The sequence below is a fragment of the Podarcis melisellensis genome, assembly GCF_964234715.1.
Source record: "Podarcis melisellensis genome assembly, chromosome: 15".
NCBI classification, from domain to species: Eukaryota; Metazoa; Chordata; class Lepidosauria; order Squamata; family Lacertidae; genus Podarcis; species Podarcis melisellensis.
In genome coordinates this window covers 35,891,179-35,914,509 of record NC_138532.1, presented here as the reverse complement: position 1 = coordinate 35,914,509, position 23,331 = coordinate 35,891,179, and the positions used below count along the sequence as shown (strand labels likewise).

At 45.9% G+C, this 23,331-nt stretch overlaps 1 protein-coding gene across 8 annotated transcripts in view; it reads left to right on the top strand.

The window, feature by feature from the left end:
- The window catches only part of RAP1GAP2 (RAP1 GTPase activating protein 2), a 202,092-nt gene that overhangs the window by 78,921 nt on the left and 99,840 nt on the right, over positions 1 to 23,331 (top strand). The window contains exon 1 of one of the 8 annotated variants that reach the window (XM_081890331.1): positions 8,570 to 9,608. The exons of 5 other annotated variants lie outside the window; for them this stretch is intronic. In XM_081890331.1, the coding sequence (XP_081746457.1) occupies positions 9,502 to 9,608 (107 nt within the window). In that variant the 5' untranslated portion in view covers positions 8,570 to 9,501. Of the gene's footprint in view, positions 1 to 8,569; positions 9,609 to 9,798; positions 10,229 to 23,331 lie in introns of those variants that run through there. 2 more of the 8 variants (XM_081890338.1, XM_081890332.1) reach the window with 2 other exon arrangements.

Sequence of the window (23,331 nt, the reverse complement as noted above, 5' to 3'; positions counted from 1 at the left end):
CTGCATAGCTAATGGAACTCTATTTCCTAAAGGTCATGCAAACTGAAGTGTGTGTTCACATACCAGTAGTTTGAACTTGCAGTTTCCTGGCATATTTTTGGCTGCTGCTGGGACTTCCCATCCCCCCAGCATGAGCTTTATTCTAATGTAGGAAGGGACAATTTATCTTTCCTAGTCCAACATGGAATTTGCTCCCACAAGAGGTAGTGCTGGCCCCCCAAACAGCATGGCTTTAAAAGAGGATTAGGCTGACTGATAAGGCTATCAATAGTTGCTAGCCACAGTGGCAGTGTTTTTCCTCTTCTGTTAGAAGCAGTATGCCACTAAATGCCAGTTGCTGGAAGCCGCAGGAAGGGAGAGTACTGTTGCTTATGGTCTTTGCATCTGGTTGACCACTGTGAGAACAGGAGGCTGACTAGATGGCCTGATCCATCTGGTGAAAAGCAGCATGATGACATCCTTACAATTTTCTTATATATTAAGAAAACTCATCTTGAAAATTCACCAGCAGTTTAGTACAAATTTCATTTAACACAAGTTTGCAAGCAATTTAGCTTAGTATAATACTTTCTGCATGTTACTTTCTTTAATATATGCATTTTTATGAACAGGTTAACCTCTTCTATGCATTGTTCATATATTACTTGACTGGAGAACTGCCTTGCAATATTCAGAGCAGTGTGAGTTTTGAACGATGGCTGTTTTTTGATTTGTGTATTTTTTCAGGAAGTGCGAATTAGGTAGGTTCTGTTGGTATATTTTGTATTTGGCTGAAGGAAAAAAATACTTAGGTGTGATAAAAAGAATTCCCTGGACATACTCTTTGATGAGAGAACCTCAGCAGAGATTTAAAATCACAAATGTAAAGTATAGAAATATAGGTTGTAATACCTTTAAAATATGCCCTTCTAAGTTGCTTCCAAAGTGCCCCACTTTCCTTTGCATAGAAAGAGCCTACATGTTTGGTAAGTTAAAAATGCTTTACTTACAAACGGTTCAAAGGTCAGATTCATGTGCTTTTCCATACAGCAGTAAGAAAACACAGGCAGTAAAACGTAGGTTCCAATGTGATGAGGGTTTCTAAATTATTTTTATAGAAATACAAAGATGGCTTGCTTAAGCTACACAGTCTAAGCTTGGAGCATCCAGCTTAGACCTCCTTATTGATAGAGTTCACATGGTTGAATGGGGAAGAACAAAGGCTAGACAGCTCTTCCTCCCAAGGTGGCCCATTGGCTCCTGTGTGGGCTCCCAGACAAAACCTGTTCCTGGACCCTTTTAATGGGGTACTTGCTCAGTTAAGGATCCAACCCAATGCTTTTTCTGCCAAAAGTTGTGATGTTTTCTATTAGGCAGGCGAAAACTAGCCAATTTGCCTGCAAGAAACAAATTGCTCCCTGGCCCCAAATATGGTGACCAAATGAACCATAGCAAGTTCCTCACACTACCCTGTACACTCACCTTCAGGCAGGGCACTTACAGACTGGGTAGTGAATCCAGTAGTGATTTCCTAAGAGTGGGGACCCCTGGGTGCAGCCTTCCTTTTAAAGCATCACATCCCTGCCTTGTGCAGTCCCCTGACTGGCTAATTCAGACAGCCATTGGCCAATGTCCCACGTTGCAGGAGGGGGAGGCACTGAGAATCCCACGTACAGCTGTATGGGGAAAAGACAATGGTCCCTGAGGTGACCAGCCCATGGCCAGGCCATGCAGCAAATGCCATATCTCTGGAGCCCCAGGAAAGTGGAAATTCTGGATGACAGTGGTTACATCTCAGGTGTCATATACCTTGCTGCCTTTAGGAGTGTGCAGCTTGACAATGCTAATCTGTAGGTGACCAGCAGAGGTGAGCTGGGATCTAGGAACTGAGCTAGGGATTCAGGGCCAAGAGACCAGTCCAGAGTCAGATCCGAGTAATGCACAAAGAAACACCAGAGGCAGGAAGGTCTTTCTGCTCTGGAAAGACCGCATCCCAAACAGGAAGTCTTCTACAAAATAAAAAAATTCCTTCCAGTGGCACCTTAAAGACCAACTAAGTTAGTTCTTGGTATGAGCTTTTGTGTGCATGCACACTTCTTCAGATACACTGAAACAGAAGTCACCAGACCCTTCTATATAGTGAGAAGGTGGGGAGGGGTATTACTCAGAAGGGTGGTGGGAATGGGTGATTGGCAGATAGCTGTGATGAGCCTGTTGACGACTCTTAACGACTGCAATAGGTCTTACAGGAAAAATCAAGGGGTGAGAAGGTGAAAAATGGCTTTGTCATGTATAATGAGATAAGAATCCAATGTCTTTGTTCAGACCAGGTCTCTCCATGGTTTTAAGTTTGGTAATAAGTTGCAATTCAGCAGCTTCTCTTTCCAGTCTATTACGGCTACCTATCTGTAACAGGAAGTCTTCTATGCTCCTTCCTTCCCAAGAGGGAATAATGGCTAGGCTTGGGGTGGGTAGGGCCAACCCAGAGCATGTTTCAGTGCCATGAAGATGTTCCAAGCTGCTGTTCTTTTAACTCACCACATGGGGCAGCAACATGCACCAAATGGAAGGTGCTCAGTTTCAGCCTAATGAAACATTACCATTTCTAAATAGTGTGGTCCTATCTGTAGTGTGTGTGTGTGTGTGTGTGGACAAAGGCTGTGCATTTGATATTGTGGTCCCAAACTAAAGAGAGGTTTGAAAGGTCATAACCAGCGCATATGAACTGTGGACTCAGAGAGGTCTAGCATATGACCAGATCCCTTTGCTCTGGAGTTCATTTCAGGTCATGGATTTTCTCTCAGTTGAGATCTACAAACTGGCAATGTGGAAAATACAGTTTTAGCAGAGCTACAGGAAGTGTGAGTGATGCAGTGCCTGGCAAATGTGACATTAATGTAGCATCAGAATCAGCCTTAAGGGTCAAACCAGACATTTGGAGCTTTTCACCCTAGTTTATGCCTTCTTTTCAGCGTATTACTTTGCCCGGGAACCTCAATGAAAAATTCAGAAAAGTGCAAAATGTGAAGGAGAATTGCATTTCGATTGTAAACAGCCTCCATGCTACTCTTTCAGCCTTCGAAACCTGGAGGTTTAAAGAGCAGCGTGAGGCTGCTAGGGAAGGGGCTTCCAAACAGCCCCATTCTGTGCTTTGAAATCTGGACACCCAGGGCTTTAAAGGGCGGTGGTTTTGTGTCATGGTGACATCAGGGGATTGATAGGTGAGTTGCTCCACTCACCTGTCAAATTTGGCCCTCCAGAGGTGGGGAAATATGGATCTGGCTCCTTGGCTGGTGAGGTTTCCTCAACATGTGGTCTAGATGGGCCTCGTGATCTGGTCCTCTAGGACTCAGAGGTTCTTAAACATCAGAGTTTTGAGCAGGGCATTTCATTTTTGGAGGCCGTCCACCTCTGAATATCAGTTGTTGGGGAATGACAACAGGGGAGGGCTGTTCCCTTCACTCCCTGCTCCGGTGCTTCATGGAGTCTCCTGGTTGGTCACTGTGCAAAAACAGGATGCTGGACCTTTAGTCTGATCAGGCAGGGCTCTCCATATGCTATCATTAGCCTAGAGCAGGCACATTCAGCTTCCAAGAGACTGCAATCTACTCCCAGCATAAATAATCTGGCAGTGAGCTACCCATTGAATTGACCAGAGTTGTTTAGATTTTTTGGGGGGTAGGATTGACCGGAATTGTTGAGTTTTTTGGGGGGAGGATGAGCCAAAGTTTTTTGTGTTTGTGTGTTTGGGGGGCAATCAATCAGGAACCCACAATTGATCAGGAACGACCAGGGACACCCTGCGGTCGACTGGTAGATCATGATCGACTGGTTAGACATTCCTGGCCTAGAAAATGCATCACAGGGAGTTACATTAGATTACCCTCGGGGTCCCTTCCAATTCTACAATTCTAGGAATTTATTGCATTCTCTGGCAATGACTGCATCTTGAGCCCGGTGGAGACATCTTGACAGGACTGGCCTGAGGGAGGAGAAGAGGAAGGAGAAGAATTTATCACTACCCTAAGGAGTCTCAAAGCGGCTAACAATCTCCTTTCCCTTCCTCCTCCACAACAAACACTCTGTGAGGTGAGTGGGGCTGAGAGACTTCACAGAAGTGTGACTGGCCCAAGGTCACCCAGCAGCTGCATGTGGAGGAGCGGGGAATCGAACCCGGTTCACCAGATTACGAGTCTATCGCTCTTAACCACTACACCACACTGGCTCTCTGGGAACTGTCAGAATGAGACTCTGGGGAGGAGCATAGTAGGCTAGTGGCTGATGACTTGGACCCTAGGGAGGGGCTGAACAAACTACCAGGTCATCAGACACCTCAGTGGTGCCAGAGCTGCTTCCCACATCCCAAGAACCCCATCCCATCTACAGTGAGATCTGACCATGAGTTGGCCCCTTTGACTCTACCTTTGTCAACAAGGGTGCAAGAGATGACTGTGACAGTAAGAACAGACTCAGAAAACCCAGCCTACTGGATGGGAGTGCCTGTTTGCTTGCCTAGTCCCTTGGCTTGGAGTGCCAACCATGTGGATGACTACGTCTTCCCTGCTTTTCAAGATGAGAGCCCAGGGGGCACGTCAAACATAGCTGAACCTTTGCCACGACCACTGACAGACTGTAACCTGAATTGCGTGCCGTAGGAACCTGTGCCTTAAAATCCTTTGGCAGGAAGCAAGTGAGGCCAAGCAACACATCCACCAATGGGGGGCCAGGACAGGCTCTGGTTTCTCTCTGCGAGTTAGGAAAGGGCACCATCGAAAGGGCATTGGTGCAAATGGGTGGTGGTGCCCTTTCAGAGGCAGAAAGGACAAGCCATTTCGCTTCTTTGCCCTGAATGCCTCTGAAAAATCGGACCCATAAACTACATCTGCCGGGAGGTAGTCAGGTGCATCCCACAGTTACTCAGACAAATCAGTTTGGGCTTCATTGATTCCGAGGGTCACATTTCCACAGAGAAGAAGTGCCCTTGAACAGTTGGTTAGATGTACAGTGGTACCTCGGGTTGCATACGCTTCAGGTTACATACACTTCAGGTTACAGACTCCGCTAACCCAGAAATAGTGCTTCAGGTTAAGAACTTTGCTTCAGGATAAGAACAGAAATCAGGCTCCGGTGGCACGGCGGCAGCAGGAGGCCCCATTAGCTAAAGTGGTGCTTCAGGTTAAGAACAGTTTCAGGTTAAGAACGGACCTCTGGAACGAATTAAGTACTTAACCCGAGGTACCACTGTATCCGACAGAAGCGAGCAGTGAAAGTCATCCTTTTGTTGCCCATCAGGTCTGGTTGTGTGCTCCTTTAACACCCCCACCCCATCCCCAGTGATCAGGGACTTGTACCTCTCTGTTATCCAGATTTTGTTCTTTTTTTTACTTGCTATCTAAAATAGATTGTGGACTTTGCTAGACAGCACTCTGTTTCTTGTAAATGATTAACACGAGGTAGCCCAGGACCACAGCTGTAAGCTGCCCAGGAATGAATGAGCGGAGCAGAGAGAGCAAACATCAGAAGATACTGGCTGCAGGATCTGGCCAATGGCCCATTTCCTCCAGCATCCTGTTCTCACAATAGCTAGCCACATGCTTGTTAGGAAGCACACAAGCAGGACCCAAGAACACTAGCACTCTTCCTGGGCACATTTATGTAAGCTTTACTTGGCTAGGGAGCAGAATTTAGAGACGTGTGGATTTCAGAGGGTAGCTGTGCTTTGGTTCATAGAATAATAGACTTGGAAGAGAGACCTCAAGGGTCATCTAGTCCAACCCACTTGCAATGCAGGAATCTCAGCTAAAGCATCCATGACAGATGACCACCCAACCTCTGCTTAAAAACCTCCAAGGAAGGAGAGTCCACAACCTTCTGAGGGAGATGGTTCCACTGTCGAGCAGCTCTTGCTCTCAGAAAGCTCTTCCTGATGTTAGTCAGAATCTCCTTTCTTGTAAGTTGAAGCCATGGGTTCGAGTCCTACCATCCCGAGCAGGGGAAAAAACAACCAAGCTTCCTCCATCTTCCATGTGAAAGCCCTTGAGATACTGGGAGGTGGCTAGCGTATCTTCTCTCAGTCTCCTCTTCTCCAGACTAAGGTCCATGTGTTCTTTTGTGAATTTGGTAGGTTTGCCTCTACATACGAACTGAATCTCATTTCCCCCTCACCCCTAATCGCCTCTTGAGGAATCCTGAGCCTCTGGCAGATCCAACACAGCAAGACGATGGCAGTGGGTGTCTTTTTTTCCAGTGCCTGTCAATCAGCACTCTAAGCCACCTTTAGCCAGATATTCACACACACGTGTGAATCAGGGAGAAGTTTCACACCTTGTTTCTGTGTGTATTCCTGCCCTCCTGCTTTCTCTAAGCACCTAAATTTCATAACCCAGACATTGTGGGGTTAATGTTTGTCTCACTGGCTTGTCTGGGTAAGTGGATGGGTGAAATGATTAGGGTGTTGGTGGCGTCTGGGCATGTTTGATTTCCATGGCAACTAAATCTTGAAAGTCAAATTGTGTCACAGCTGAGGGCTCTCAAGAAGCCCTCCTAAGAATGTGAGAGAAGTTGAATTTGGGTGAGAAACCACCTAACTTGCACTTCTTGAACCAATATGTGAAGCGAAACACAGTTATCCAATATGCAAACCAGAACACTAATGGAAATGTGTGCAGTTAAACTACGGAACTCACTCCCACAAGAGGCAGTGATGGCTAACTTGGATGGCTTTAAAATTTGTTGCTCCAACCGCTTTAGCCCCTGGCCCCACCCAATACTGGGATGTGGCCCTTGGAAGCTTGCCTAGATCAGAATATGACCCTCAGGATGAAAAAGGTTTCCCCTACCCCTGATTAACTCAATACCAATGATCGCTTCTCCCCCATTGCATCACAATAATAATAATATGAATAATATTATAATATTATTATAATAACATGCACAATACTGCCCTGAGACCCCCAGGTATAGGGCAATATATAAATTCAATAAATAATAATAATAATAAATACACACCATAAAAAAGCTGATACAGGATTTTTAAAAATTTAATGCAGCATCACAATGCAATATAAATCTATAAAAACGTTCTCTCAAACCAGCAATGTGATCAATAAGATCACTATAGATTCGCCAGTCATGAGCAGGGGAGAAATGTTCCTTCTGGTTCTTCAAATGTCTGTGCTTCTACCTTGATCCTCAAAAGCAACATGGGCCAGAAGGTTGCAGCCCACGTTCCCGATTCTGTGTTTTAGCACCGAACAGGAAGTGTGGGAAGCATTTTGTTTGGTGCCGGGAGAGGGGGATGGAAGCGAGATGTGCTGTATAGTTTCTGTCCCTGGCAACATTCATTCCTGTATGTAGCCTGCAGCTCATCGTATACTACAGCCTACCCTTCTCTGTAGCAGCAAAAATGAACAGGCTCTTGGGTTGGAGTGTGTCAGGGGTCTCTGTGCAGGGATGCTGTGTGCTTTGCAGGAACTGCACCCAGCAAGCGATTGGTGACCGCTGGAACCGCTAGGGTGGAAGGCAGGAAGACCAACAGTAGGTGGCGCCAGAGCCAGTGAAAGGCAGAGCCAAGTAGCTATGGCTTTGTCCCCCTTGCTGAGTTTTGCAAGCATTGGACTAAGGAGGACGGTGCTGATAGGCAGGGCCACTTCTTGGTCTGTGATTAAGGAGACAGGCAAATAAAGGGCTGGCTTGAGAGGTTGGCGAGGCAGTGCCCTAATGGAGTAGCCTCCACTGATTGCCTTAGACCAAGCCATTGGCTCCACTTGGCTAAGCGATTTCTGCACTGACCAAGTACAATACATTTGGCACCTGAGGCAGGCCCCAAAATGGTGCCCTTCCTCCTTGCCAGGGAAGGAAGGGTTAGGGAAGATCTACATCAGAGACAGAGTTGCCTCACCTTGTCTCTTGTATGGGCCGGCCCAGGCACTGACTGGTATAATCTCTCCTGATTTTCAGACAGCTGTCTTTTCCATCCCTACCTGACAACGTCAGAGATTGGATCCAGGACCCTGTTTGCGGCCTCTTTAACTTTGTTTGCACCATTGCTTCTCCAGTCAGATGCTAGTTCAGTGCCCCCCTCCTTGTTCGAAAAAGAACCAATATTTTCCTTCCTGTGTATTGTCACATGGGTGACCCCCGCGGGATCACTTGGCTAATGTGATGACATTGCTACACTGTAGCCAATCAGCTGTATTTACTTGATGATGTCACAAAGTCAACTGAGAGTGAGAGCAAGGCCACATTGCTTTCTGGATCTTCATTGCTCTCATTCTGATTTTGTGAACTCAGTTTGCTTGGGTCATCGCTGCGAAAACTTTTTGGAACAAGGCGCCCCTCAACTTCCAAGTTTGCTGCGCCTGATCTCAGGCTATCCAGGCAGTTTCCACTCATCCTCCAGCATGCACAGATGAAGTGATCTCTTTCCCATGCAGTGCAGCCGCCAGACAGTTCCAAATCAAGCCCCTTTCATTTTAATACTCTTAAAATGTTTCTAATCTCTAACAGCAATCAGTAAATGACATCCAGTAAAGGTTGGGGGTTGGAAGCATTTATTCATTGCAGCTGCTGCAGTTACACTGACAATTGCAATACGAAACATGATCCTCCGAATAACCCATTTTCCCTAAGCAAGGGAAACAATTTGTTGTAGAGAAAAACGCATCCCCAAACCACGCACACAAACCCCGCCCAAGCAATTAATCATACCCACCTCACAGAAAGCTTTCGTTTCCGCAACATCAAATCACAGAAGCGTCACCCTCTTCCCCTTTTATATGGATGTATAAAAATGCACATGGATTTGGAGAAAATCTTCTGCACAGCAATGTTAAAAGAGCAAAGACGCGTCTGTCTCCCGGTGGCAAGTGGTCCTGTCATTTCGGCTTGTAGATATTTCTTCTGGCAGCCCAAAGACAAGGAGAACCTGTCCCTCTTAAACTTCTGCACCTGCTTGCCTTGATGGAGTGCTTTTTCCAAACGACCATAGTGAGCATTGCAAAAACAAAAAATAGCAAAGCACCAAACAAAGCCACAAGAATGCTCTGAAGCGAGCCCTCAACTTCTCCCTTCTCCTTTCGGGGCCGAGCCGGGAGCTGACGCTGACGGCTTGTGAGCGCAGGCGTGACAGATTGGCAGAAAGCCGGCGGCCGCATGTGCAGCTGGGTATGGTTGAAAGCGATTTAATTGACTGGGGAATGCCACCTCTGCTCCTCTGGCTTGGCAGTTCGGCAACCCCCCTGCACGCAAGCGGAGCTCAGAAGAGGGGCTTGGCTAGCAAAAAAGAGCAGGCAGGCTCCAGGTGACTTGAAGGTCGTCCGAGTGGGAAGAAGTCACCTGATTCCGGGAACGGACTTACCTATCCGGCTGCAGTCACAGCAAAAGCAGAAAAGGAGAGGGGGGGGAATGAGCCTGTGTGCGAGAAAGGGAGGGAGGGAGGTGTGCACTTTTTAAAAGCAGGTCTCCTGCCAGCGGCTGGCGACATCGGCAGCACCACCTGCCTGCAGAAGTGTCACTTTAACTATGTCACAATCTCCTGGTAGGATGCACGCAAAACGAGCAGGGATCCGAGCAGCTGTTGTCCTCATAGGGTTGTTACACAAGTCCCGAAAGCAAAATAAAGAGAAAAGGTAATTCCTCTATGTGCTATCTCTTTTGTATGTTGTGTTTCCGTCTCTTTGAACACAGGGAGGGTGGGTGGGGGGAAGGAGAAGTGCAAGAAGCAGGAGCAAGCCTTTGGCATGGGAACAGCAGCGTTCCATTGAGGGTTCTGCCAAGCCGCTAAGCGCTCGCTTTGTGTGGCCATTGTTGGGATGTGTCAGCTTGTGGGCGATGATGAACGTTTGTGTCTCGGTTGCTCTGCTGATCGGAGGTGTGCGCAGCTCTGGACAGGAGCAGGAGACCCGGTGGTGACAAAAGATGTACTCGAGGGAGACCCTATGGAGGCAGGAGAGGACTTCTCCCTAATCTGCCGCTGAGAGTTGTAATGCCCAACTTGAGATGGAGTTTGGCAAGGTGTCTGCAGGACGTCGTGCTGACGAAGAGCTGGAGGAGTCGTGTATGAGGCTCATCTCCTTGCCTGCAAAACTCAAAAGCTAGAACCGTTGCGGTGGTTGGATTGATTTTGATTTGCAAGAGTGATCGGAGGAACCCACCCCCACCCAACCCGGGGTGTGTGGGGCAGAACAGAAGCTGCTGTGATGTTGCAGCTGCACACGGGCAATGGCCTGTGTTCAAAAGATGAGGAAATGTGAGTTTGTTAACCTTCTTGTGTTCCCCTCTTGGAGATCAACAGTCGATCAGTGACAATTCAGGATGTAGCAATCACTTCTTATTCCTCCCAATGGCGACGGGTGTTTTTGTTTGATTTCCCCTTCCCCCACCCTCTATTTTTAGGACTTAACAATGTTTGACTTGATTTCAGGCACTTTGATTTTTCAGGCGTGGTTTATCTCTTTTTAACTTTTCTCTCTGGCAAAGAAGACTGTCTGGATCTACACAATACAATGTGTGTGAATAGATGGGAATTATTGTCGTGGTTTTTTGTTGTTGTTGCTGTGGTTAGCTATTTCTATGGGGGGGGGGAGAGACTGAGAGACTGGACTGGACCATTATAAAGTACATTAAAACAATTATCCCCTTGGCAGGATTCCAGCCGGAGACGAATAATTGAGTGGGATTTGAGTGGGAATTTAACAAAGCAAGGTTAAAATCAAAGCATGGAGACTCCTCAATGTTGCCTATTGTTCGTATAGCACTACCACTGCGCACAACATTTTGCAAAGTACAAGAGGGTAGGCCTCTGCCCCAAGAAGCTTACAATTTGAAATTTGGCATGAGGAAAGCAAGGCAGGGAAGGGGGCAGGAGATGGAAATGGAGGCGGCCGTCAAAATGTTAAATGAGTATGCATTTATTTTAGCTAATGTATCATTCACTTGGTTACAGGATAGGGATGGAGATTAAGGTGTTGTGCCAAAGCCTTTGTGGAAGGAAGTGGGTGTTGATGTTGTTTCAGTGCGATGCCCCAACAAGGCAAACAGATTGCCTTAAGAACACAAATATCCCTCTGGCACCATTAGGATTGGCACAGTGATTATGATGCCATCTGACCAAGCCAGATCTTCCCTTCAAAAGTCAAAGTAAAGTTTGTTACAAGTGATCCTCTCCACTTTACTGCCAAGTAAGTCCTCAATGCATTGGGAGTCACTCTCAATTAAGTAGGTGTAAGATTGCTAGAGATGGGTGACTCTCTCCATTTCGATTTTTGTCAGCTACTTATTTTTTCCAGTTTTGTTCCATTCCCCACATTTCCACATCAGTTTGCAAACTTGTTTTGAAATGTCCTCATGAAAATTCACCAGCATTTTTTGTCGCTGCGATTTCCCCCAAATATAGACATCTTTGGATTAGTTTCCCTCTACATTTTTGCAAAGGATTTTCCTTTAATATAATGCATTTTTGAACATTATTTTCTTTGGTTTATGCACCATGTATCCTAATGTATGTATTTTTTCCCAAGTTTATTTGGCTGGAGATCTACTTTGCAAAATTTGCAGAAGTATGAATTTCAAAGGATAGCTGTGCTTCAGTTTGCAGATTGTTTTGGAAATGCTAATTAGATAGGCCCACTTTTAAATGAAGATTGAATTGAATTCCTTCCCTCCATAGTCCTTACTGGGCTTCTTGGCCCATCCTGCAATGGTTTGCACAAAGTTTGGTCTTCTATTGGAAGTTGTCCTAAGGATATCGTTCAGTTAATTAGTTTGTTAGCAAAGGCTTATGCTCTCCCCTTCCCAAAGTATATGCCCTCCCTTAAGCACAGGATCAATTATCAGTTAAAGGGATCAATTTAGGAATGGAAAAAATAACCACTCATTATTGACTTGGTCCTTTATCTTGTTAGACAATCTGTAGCTCAGTAGTTGCTGCCACTCTTTAGTTTCTGTGAAAGTTAGAACATTGAATGATGCCCAGGATAGTTACTTCCTATCAGGGCTGGAGGGAAATGTGATTCAGTTTGCATGTAAAGAGGAACCTGCCAAATTCTGCACATTTCTGAAACAATACAGGAATCAAGACACAGCCAGCCTTTGAAATTCACACTCCTCTGAATTTTGCAGCACTATGTGCAAAAACGCATATACTCTGCAAAAATGCATATACAAGTACCATGTATAAAAATGCATATACATGGGTAAAGGATGCAAGAAAATCCTTATGTTGGTGAAAATAACATACAAAAAATGTGTATATTAGGAAAACATGCAAAGAAGCATTGTATATTCAGAGAACTTCATACTAAAATGCTGGTGAATTTTCACAAGAATTTTAAAAAATAATTCACAAGCGGATGCGGAAAAGTGAACTGAGCTTCAGACTGGAAAACTATGGAACTGTGAGAAACCAAAATTTATATGCTCAGCCTTTCTTGCCACCATCGTGTTCTGCTCCCCAAGAGAGAGCTGGTTAGAGTAGTTCAGTTAGGTTCAACAGTGGTTAGAGTATTCAGCTAGGGACAGGGAAGTTCAAATCCCCACTCAGTCACCACCAGGGAATGTCTTAGAAATTCCCTCCCTCAGGTTATCTGAACTAATAGGCATCAATAGGGTTATCCCCCATGTGCTTGTCTAATCCTTTTCAAAAGCCAGGTAAGCTAGTGTTCAGCAGCACATCTTGTGACAATTAATGCCGTGAGTTAATTATGTCTCTTGCGTGAAGAAGGGCTTACTTTTGTTTGCCTGGAACTTAGGGACAACTAATAGAATTGGGTGACCATTTCTAAATGGACAGGAAGAAAAGTTCGCTTTGCCTCTCTTTCCCTGTTTTCTTTTACAGTCTGCCCACTGGGGTTCTGCAGCTTTTGACACCATTATTTGACCAAAGTACAATCAGCCAACGCATATTTGGCTTAAAAATATATGGGTGCAATTGGGGCCGAGAAACTCTAGAAGGTTGTTCCTGAAATCACTTTCCACTAAAATGCATTAGCAGCAGAGGACTAAGTGCATCTGCGGCAGCACTTTGTGCCCATTGTGTCTGGTAAGGTAAAAGGCAATAGTTGGAGTCCAAACAGCAGATGGAGCCAGAGCCAATGAATCAGCCAACCCCACCAGCCTCAGTCTGTCCTCAGCCAGGGTGTCCATTCTTGCCTTAATCAATCCAGGGGGTGTTGTTGCCTGTCAGCTTCCTCCTCAGTTGCTCATGTAGAACTCAGCAGGGAGGAGGAGGATGGGGACAACACTAGCATTGCTTGGCTCTGCCTGTTGCTGGCTCTGGCGCCCCCTACTGTTGACCTCCCTGCCTTCTGCCCTACTAGTCACAATGGCCACTGTGTGTGCGCGTGGGTGTCTGTAAGTAGAAGTGGCTTTGCAACTTGAAGCACTTGTGGAGAAATATAAAACAGCAAGATGGTTATAGTTTTTGTACATTACACAGGCTGATCAACACCCACATTGCTTGGGTCCTAAGCTCACACAATTCCTGTTGCAGTGAGAGAGAGAGAGAGAGAGAGAGAGAGAGATTATTATGTGGATTATGTGTTATGTGGATTAAAGGTGGGTACTAGGGAAGCAGGCAAAATGCAGCAGATGCCTTAACACACCAGGAGGAAATGCTTGCTGGTGTAAATGATGGGTTTGGGATCAGAGGTAGTGAGTTTAGGGAAATGAGAAAGTTAGAGGCAGGAAGGAGGAGGAAGATTCTAATAATTGCCCATTCCAAATAAGGGGGGATAAAGAGGAGTGGCTTCCTGGGTTTTCCTGTGACCTCTGGGTCTGGGATAACTGGCAAAGGCCAGGCACAAATTCTTTGATGGGGAAAACTGCCCAGGTGTCTGAAAAGAAGGCACTTGTTTCTTGTTATCTATGAACATCTGAAAAAAGTTATGCAGGCACAAGCGGTGATGTGGTAGCTGAAGGTGGGGTTGCCTTCATCGGCTGGCCTTGAGCTAAGTCTGCTCACAACCCTGGGTTACTTGAAATGCTCCTAATGTAGTTTCAGAAATAGAAAAAAGGTTGTGTGAAATGCTAGTTGAAAATAATGGGCATGACTTACTTGGGTCTATCATCCAATGGATCTACTCTGAGTAAAGCTTAGTTGGCTACAGCCTATCATTATCATCATCATTGGGCTGTATTCAGCTAAACCTTACTTAGACTAAACCTGTTGAAGTTAGTGAACCTAAATCATGCCCGTTAACATCAATAGGTGTAAGGCTAGCATTTAGTACCATCCATTATTAACACCAGAACTGGGTTGTATTCAACTATGTCTTGCTCAGAGGAGACCCATTGAAAACAATGGACACGAGTAACTTGGGTGCACCTACTCTGAGCAAAACTTAGTTGGCAACACCCCAAGGCCTCCTTTTAGGGTAACCCTGGGCTGTGCTTCCTTCAAGGGTCCTGTCTGGATGCCATCAGCGGCTCCCAGCTGGTTGCCCAGGAAAGTATAAAGACAAGGAAAAGTTTCTTACAGTCCTTTTTAATTTCAATCTTTACAGAGAGAGGCTATAGAACCCAGAATCTTGGATAATGGTGTCATCCCAAGTGCATCTCCATGCCCTATCTCTCCCACTTCCTCATCATCTCCTCTAAGGATGCTTCTACGCGCCCTCTGTCTTTGAGCTCTTTGCTCTCCAACTTTTAAGGCTCGCCGGGTTCTGGGAGATGGAGGGTCTGGGATGCTTTCTAATGACAATGTATCAGCTGGGTGTTCTGGCTCTACTACGATTTCCCAGCTTTTCCCCTCATCTGCCTCTGAGCTATGACCTCCCTCAAACCCCTGTTGTAAATCTATACTGTCTTCCTCTTTCTCCTCCCTAGAAGAGTTAGGATGGGGAGGCAGTCTCCACCATTCCTCCTCTGCCCAGTCCCTGACAGGTCCTGTCTAATCTGGAGAAGATAATATTCAAAGCTCAGAAGCAGGAAGGCAGGGAGAGGAGGCAAGGTTAAGGATCTAGCTAAGCTGAAGAAGAGGTCTGACTCCTTCAGGCATCTCTGAAGTCAGAACACGCTTGGAATAGGGTGGTGGGGAGCAGTCCAGCAAGCACATTACTCAAAGGAACGAACAAAGCAGAGACAGAGACGTGTCTAATTAAAGGAAGAAAGATTCCTGACTGTTTGCTCTAACACAAAGGGTGATTTCATTCAGGACAGGGCTGGGCAGAGAGGACATTGACCAACAAAGGGCACAGGTAATGAGCTGTCAGTGAGCATCACAATACCCTTTTCCTGCTGGAGCGTGGCAAGGATGTCATGAGGGGTTCCCAGCCAACCAGAACCTGCAGCCAGGTGACGTGTCCTTTGTGGGGAAAGGTGGAGATGTTTCCTAGGAAATGTAAATTTAGATTTCATTCAATTACCAGGGGAAGATGCTTGCTGGAGGATGTGCCATTGTAATTTCCTGAAAATTAATTACTATCTGTGTAAAGGCATAGGGATGGACGCTTCCATTGGATATGGAAAAAGATTCTGGAGACTAATTAGGTGTGCACTCATGTCAATGCTGCTATAGCAGGGGAGATACTGAGTAGTACAGCTACTATGGAAAGGAGGAGTGGCTGGAAACCTTAGGGTTGCCCCTCTTTGGGCAATGCTTGGCTTGAATGGCTGCAGCTTTCTCTGATTCCTTGCAATAGCACCATGAACATCGCTCAGAACAGAGATGGGATGCATTCCCTTCTGGGCCACCTTTGGGAGGATGCTTATGCTAGTGGTGGGCAGTGCCATATACAAAAGTAGGTGGAGCAATGGATGGAAGTGTTGACCTTTGTATAGTAGGCTGGTTTCTACATGCATTCACACAGCCTCCATCCACACAAGCGAGAGACATTAGCAGAGTTTAAGGACTCATTCCAGCCAGGAGAAGCCACTCAAAGTAGGGTTGGTGAGGAGTATGCCCTGGTGAGGGGCTGTGGACTGAGGAGGGTCCTGAGGGCCAAATAGAGAGGTTTGGGGGCCTCATTTTACTTGGAGGTTCAGAGCAAATCCAGTGAACACATTATTCCAGGTGGGTTTATGCAGAGTTCCAGCTGAACTGGTAACAGTTCATAGTTACCTGTAGATGTGAATCTTGGAAAGCTACTGTGGCACAAGTGGTTTTTGTGTTGGTACAAGGCATGTTCTTTGGCCACAGATCACAACTTCTGTTGGATGGTTGCCACCTTGGGGCTTTTTCCTTCCATGCCCACCTCTGTGGCTGGCATGTGAGCAGCTGCTGTTGTGTCTTTCTTAGCTGTCTTGGCCCACCTGTCTGCAGTTCTAACAAAGTGGCAACTGCTGGCCTGGCGAGGGAGGCAGCAGTGGCCACATAAGGAACGAGGCAACAGCGGTCATGTTCTGTACCAGGCTGCAGCCTGCAAAGGCCAAGCAAAGGCAAGGGGCACATGATAGGTTGCAGCTATTCAGGACCATGGACAGCTCACTGTTGGGGTTGGTGGCAAGGCCAGGATGGATACAGGGCATCACATGGCTTCAGCAACAGTTTAGAGCCAACCAATAGCTTGAGTCGAGGATGGGGAACCTGTGGCCATACAGATGTTATTACATTTGAACTCCCATCAGCCACAGCCAGCATGGTCAAGCATGGGTGACGGACGTTGTAGTCCAAACAAAATAGCTAGAGGAACATAGGTTCCCCAACCCTGTTCTAAATCTGATTTATATTTCACCCTTCTCCCCTAAATGACCCTAGAGTGGAGACTTGCAACTAGGGATATGCCAGTTTTTGTTTTTCTGAATTTCTTTCCGTCTTAAGTTCTGTTCTCCATATTTCCACATCACTCTGTGATTTATTTATTTATTGCAAAAAGTTCTTGTGGAAATTCACCAGCATTTCAGTGCAAATATCTCCCAATACATACATTTTTTGAAAACAGATTGCTCCTAAAATAATGCGTTGGTGTGCGTTGTTTTCACAAATATATGCAGTGCAATGGAAACGTTGCCCAGGTATACACATTTTTTTGTGCGTTACTGGGCTGGAGGCCACCCTGCAAAATTCTGAGCGGTATGGATTTCAAAGGGCTGCTGTGTTTAGCTCTGAGTATTGTTTTGCAAAGTGTGAAATAAGTCTGCCTTCAATTGTGAACTGAAACAAATTTCTCTCCCAGGCTTCCTTGCAGCTCAGCACTGGACCTCCTGGGGTTCTGAGTCTGGAGAAAACGTCCCCTTCAACCATAAGCAAAAAAATGTGTAACTTTGCAACTAGCATCTCCTCTACCAAGGGCTGGAGGATGTAAGAACATATGAAGAACCTGTTGGCTGAAGCCAAAGGTCAATATGTCCAGCCTCCTGGTTTTACAGTGGCCAACTAGATGCAGGCGGGAAGCCTGCAGACAGGACAACAGCAATCTGCCCATCTGCAACTGGTACTCAGAGGTATGCTACCTCTGACAGTGTAGAACATAGCCATCAATAGCTTTGTCCTCCCTGAATTCCCCTAATCCTCTTTTAAAGTGATCCAGGTTGGTGGTCCTCACTGCTGCCTGTAGGAGTGAGTTCCATAGTTTAACTGGGTGCTGTGTGAAAAAGCACCTTTTAGAAATCTGTCCTGTAGTCTTGATGTTGCAAGTGACATCTTGAGTTTGGGGCTTTGTTCTCCACCTGCAATTGATCGTCACCCCATGCGAGGGAGCGAGCGAGCGAGGCAAGCAAGGTTGGCAACAGATGCTGACTTCCAGGAGGTCAACACCGCTGCCTTATTAGCAACCCAGCAAAATCTAATGCTGCAAATTGATTGCTGCGAGCTTTCCTTTTCCTCCCAAGCCAGGATGAAGCTCTCCCCCACCGAGCTCTTTCCCAGAACAATCAATCACAACGAGGCTTGTTAATTTGAATAACAACCCAGGATGTCACTGTTGATCCTGAGCGAATATCCAGTGACATTCTGCAGGAACAAGGGAGAGACTTGGCCTGTTGAAGTAACCATGAGCACAGTGGTGCTCTGAACAGGGCGTTGTTGAATGTGGATCTGTCTCATAGTGGCACAGACACCTGTCTGCAAATGCATTGTTGATTATTTGGCAAGGGGTCCATGGATCTAATGGAGGGGCTCACAAAAACTTATTTCATAGGCAGTGCCGGATTTACGTATAAGCTAAACAAGCTATAGCTTAGGGCCCCACTTTCTTGGCCCCCCCCCCCAAAATTAAAGGGAACAAAACCTAGATGTACATTTCTAAAATATAAGACAAGTTCAACAGTTACTTTGATAAAATACATATTTTGTTATGTATGGCTTTAGATACCCATTAAGTCCATAAATTACCATGTAGCATATAGTCAGCACAAAAAAAGCAGCAATTTGTTGTTGACAAAGGACAGCTGGACATATAAAGGGCCCCATTACCTTGAGTAGCTTAGGGCCTCATCAAACCTAAATCCGGGTCTAGTCATAGGCCCCATTTGCATGGGCCTGTTAAAGCAGTATTTCACCACTTTAAATAGTCATAGCTCCCTCCAAAAAATCCTGGGAGCTGTAGTTAAGGGGGCTGGGAGTTGTTAGGGGGGCCTTTTCCCCTTTACAGAGCTACAATTTGTGTTGCTCCAGGGTCCCATTTTTAAAATAATAATGTCTTTCTACACCCACAAGCACCACAGTGAAGGCTGTCTCAACCTGATCTGTACATAGGCCAAATCTGCCCAAACCGGCCTGATTTCTTCCTCCTCAGTTTTCTCGGTTGGGAAAGAGGCAGAGCTTCTGGCAGGCAGTGATGGGGCAGCCAACAGTGAGAAGGATCCTACTCCAAGCTAGACCCAAATTCAGTGTGTGTGTCCCATGCCCAGCTAGAAACGAGGCAAGGCTTTTTGAATTGGTGTGTGTGTGTATTTAATATTTCGAACTTCTCAGACTGCAAATCCCCTCCCTCCCTATCAACGCTGCATGCCCATGCAAAATGCACGTTCGTAGTGGAAACCACAATGTTCCTGTGTCAAGTTCCCTGGGTTGCGTTGAGCAATATTTATCCTTGATTTGGAGGAAAGTAATTAAAGCTCAACCCGTTTTCTGTTAAATGTCACCTTGGTTCTTGCAGGTCTACACCTCCCTTTTCTGAAGTTGTGAATCGCGCCTCGGAGGGAAGGCTACTGTTAATTCGAAAATGCATAATGTATTTTGAGAAAGCATCGAGCCAGGTTCTTTAAAAAATATATATATAATCCTTTTTGGTCTTTTAGCTGATTCTTACTTCCCATTTCCACAAGGCAGGAAGGAAAATGCTTAGCAAGAGAACTTGGTATTTTTAGAAATGGGAACTTGTTTCTGAATCCAAGTTGGCTGCAAGAAGATTCTCACCCTACGGGCTGCCATGACCAAAATAACCTTTTATTTTATTTTAACTCCATGCTGTGTAATTTCAATGACCACGAAAAACTAACATGAAGAATCTTACCCATTTTGGGAGGGAGAATTATCTCTCCCACTAGCACCACAAAAAATAATAATAAGCTGATCTGCTTTTGACACTTGGCAATATAGCTTGAAATAGTTGTCAGACCAAAAGCTCTCTTCCCCGAATATCACCATGCTTTAGATTTGTTAATGGCCCAGGACAACAAAAATGTGGCAGTGTATCTTTGTTCCCAGAGGGTCAATTTGAGCCAATTTGTGGAGCCCTCTTTCAGAATCCTAGATGACCTCCAACCGTCTGGAACTACAACTCTGCAAAGTTACTGGACAATGGGTGGTTAAGTGTCCGGAATTGGCTTTATTAAATATTTTCTGTATGGAAAATGCAGCTGTGTGCTTTAATCTGCTGATTGGGTATCTCTTATTCACAGCAGGACTTACTGTAACTATGTATCGGAAATATATGGAAGGAGCCTCTTTGATGAATCGATAAAACAAGGTCTGGAACTTGGCATTTTTGGTTCATTTGGTGATTTTTTTCATGTTATCCTTTGTGGACCTCTGGAATCTGGATATATGATTTGGACTTGGGTGGACTTCAGATTTGGATATGCAGACTTCATCTCTTAGGGAGGGGGTAAATTTTCCATTTCCGTTTTCTGTTTTTATATTGTTTTGTTATATACTAAGCAAATACTTCTTTTTTTTTTAAAAAAAGAACTACAACTCCCATCAGTTGATGGGTCACAACTCATGGGACTTATAGTCCAAAATAGGCAGAAGGCATTAGGCTGGTGACGGCTGATATAAGCCAAAAGAAGCAAGGAGACTATTCCACTCTTCCCTTCGCCTCTTGCTTTTCTGTTTTGCTTTCCCAGCTTACACTGAATGTCATGTGGCTACTATGCATGCCCAATCTCTGTTAGCATTTCTCTAAAAGTCTTTATTTTTGTAAACTTCGAGATTCCTTTACTTATGCTGATATTCCCCTCTTGCTTATCAGTAGTCTTGTTTGGGTACCAATCCTATTGGCAAACACCATTTATGTCTCTGTCAGAAGAATGAGTGGTGGCTTCTTCAGACTGGCTGGGTTCTTTCTTTCCTCTTTTTGATGGGTCTATTTTGCAACATGTCATTGACACAATAATGGTGCATTAGGAGTGGATTCATCCTGGGGCATCCACACATCATTCTGTTGTATTTGCTGTTCCGTGAGGCTTCCCCAATGTCACTGCATTATTGCCATCTGCTGGAGGAGCACTCTTGCACTACAGCACAACAAAAGTGGGAGAAAACAACCCCACATATGATGAAAAGGTACTTGATTTCCGCAGGAAAGTATGGGACATGCACCAATTGGAAACAAATCTGTCTGGCTGCTCCAAAGGCTTTGCAGGTGCAAATGGTATTGAAAATGAGATTGTGAATAACTGCCTGGATATCGCCATGAGCACAAATAATTTTTATTATTGTACATGCATAATTATTTGTGCTCGTGAAGGACATCTAGAGTAGGGTTACCAGATGCCCCCAGTTTCCGGGGACAGTCCCCGGATTCACCAATCTGTCCCCAGACAAAATCTGTCCCCAGAACGTCCCCGGATTTCAATTAATATCCCCGGATTTATGCCTGAGGACTTCTGGCGAGGCAACATGGTGGGTGCCATGGCAGTGAGCAGCACCGGAGGTCCCGGCCATGTCAAAGTTCCAGCCAGCCAGTCTGCTGGCTGGGGGGGGTGTGTGTTTGCTATTTAAACCAAGGCGTGAGCCAGAGAGCTTCTTTCTGACATAGTTCTTCCTGATGCTAAAAACAAGCTTGTTTCATCTTCCACGTGACAACCCTTTAGATGTCAAAAGATGGCTATCATATCACCTCTCATACCCAACTCCCTCAACTGTTCCTCATAAAGCTTGGTTTCCAGATCTTTAATCATCTTGGTCGCCCTCCTGTGAACAAGTTCTAGCTTGTCAATATCTTTCTTAAGCTAAGGTGCCCAGAACTGAACACAGGACTCCAGGTGTGGTCTGTCCAAGCCTCTCCTGTACAGATGCCCTTATGATCTGGCAAGGAATGTGAAAACAAAAGCTGCCTCAGCAATGCTTGCATTAGGATGCAAGGCCTGTAGACGATTCCCTGAAAGATGAGGTTTCAGAGTGCTGAAGGACTGTGGGCGATTAATGGACTGCTTTGGTTGCTGAGTAGGCAAGGATGAATGAGTGACAGGCAGAGATCTTTGGACTTCTGGACTACATCTGCAGTGACTGATATCGCTTCCTGCATTTTGCATGGCCAAATCTTTAGCAGGTGCCCAAATATTGGTACTGCTGAGGCCTAGCTCCTGGCCTGAGATGAACTTCTGCAAACAACAGATGTTCCAACAAATCCTTGTTTATCAGTTGATTTATAGTCATTGCGTTTGCTGAATCCCTACCTCTGGCCTGCCCTCATTTTGCTTCTTGGAAAGATGTTTGGACATTAAAAAAATAACAACTCACAGCCCTCTACCTTTTACATCTTAACACTCATAAGGGGTGATAAATTTGGTTTGGGCTGCATATTATTTATTTCGTAAATTGATATCCCACCTCTCCTCCCAAAGGAGCCCAAGGTGGCAAACTACAAGTTAATTTGTTTGTCTTGAGAGACAATGGAGTGCGCCTCCAGGGGTGAAGTCAAACCACTGCAATAGAAGAAGAAGAAGAAGAGTTTGGATTTGATATCCCGCTTTATCACTACCCGAAGGAGTCTCAAAGCGGCTAACATTCTCCTTTCCCTTCCTCCCCCACAACAAACACTCTGTGAGGTGAATGGGGCTGAGAGACTTCAGAGAAGTGTGACTAGCCCAAGGTCACCCAGCAGCTGCCTGTGGAGGAGCAGGGAATCGAACCCGGTTCACCAGATTACGAGTCTACTGCTCTTAACCACTACACCACACTGGCAGCACTGAAGGGAACTACCTGGGGCGTGAAGCTATGCTGTTTGTATGGAGGCCCTGGGCTGCCCAGACAACAAGATCCTCAGCCTCACGATGTGGTCCAAAGGAAAGCAGAGCAATACATTTGGCACCAGCTTGGCTGCAGGAGTTGCTGGAAGAAGGTGTGCAAGGTGCCATCCAACTATGTTTGGGACTCCATTCTGGATTTGTGTAGGGTTTCCTCCTTAGGCTCTTCCTCTCCTGAAGATGTCCCACAAGGCAGCAGAGGTTTAGGACCAGAGTTTTCTTTCTCCTACATGGGCTACCTTCCCAGGTGGACGAGCCCCATCTGCCCCTCACTTCCCTCTATGGCGTGTACAGAAACTGCCTCCTTGACCATTGGACCCACTATTGGTCTCATCCACTCAATCTCCTGTAGCCTGTCTCCACCTGCAGGGGAAGTCCGTAACTCACCAAGGGTTTGAGATCCATCAGGTATCCTCACCTGGCTAAGCCTGCCAGTTGAAGCCATTTCCTGGCCTGTGCCACTGCTGCATGATAACAGCATGCTGAGAGCTGAGTGAAGGGTGTGGACCAAAGGTGGACAAGCTACTCCAGAAAGATTATGATGTATCTCCCACTTACTTGCACTGAAATCAGCTCAAATTACTTCTGGGGTCACCTGCACAGGATGGGGCTGCCAGGGTATCAGGCTGAGTAACAATTCCTGCTGCCAAAGCTCTGGCTGACTCTTCCCAATCGATGCACGGACCTCTGCACTCCTGCCATGCCTGCTCGGTTGCTAAATGTAATGAGGTTAATAGGTGAGCGGCAGAAAGGAGGTCCAGACAGGGAAAGGCTGCAAAGCTCTCGTGAAAGAGAAAGATGAATCTGCCTTCATTGATTCTTTTGTTCTGTGCTTAATTGCAAGGCGGAGAACAAAGGCTTCTGACCTGCCAGTCGATATATCATGGAGCCGACGTCTCTGGAAATGCTGAAAGGAGCCCTGGTGGCTGCATTGCTCATCTGAAACCGTACTTTGATTCATTAAAAGACACTTGTTCCAAGACCTGCTCCAGGACATTTTGC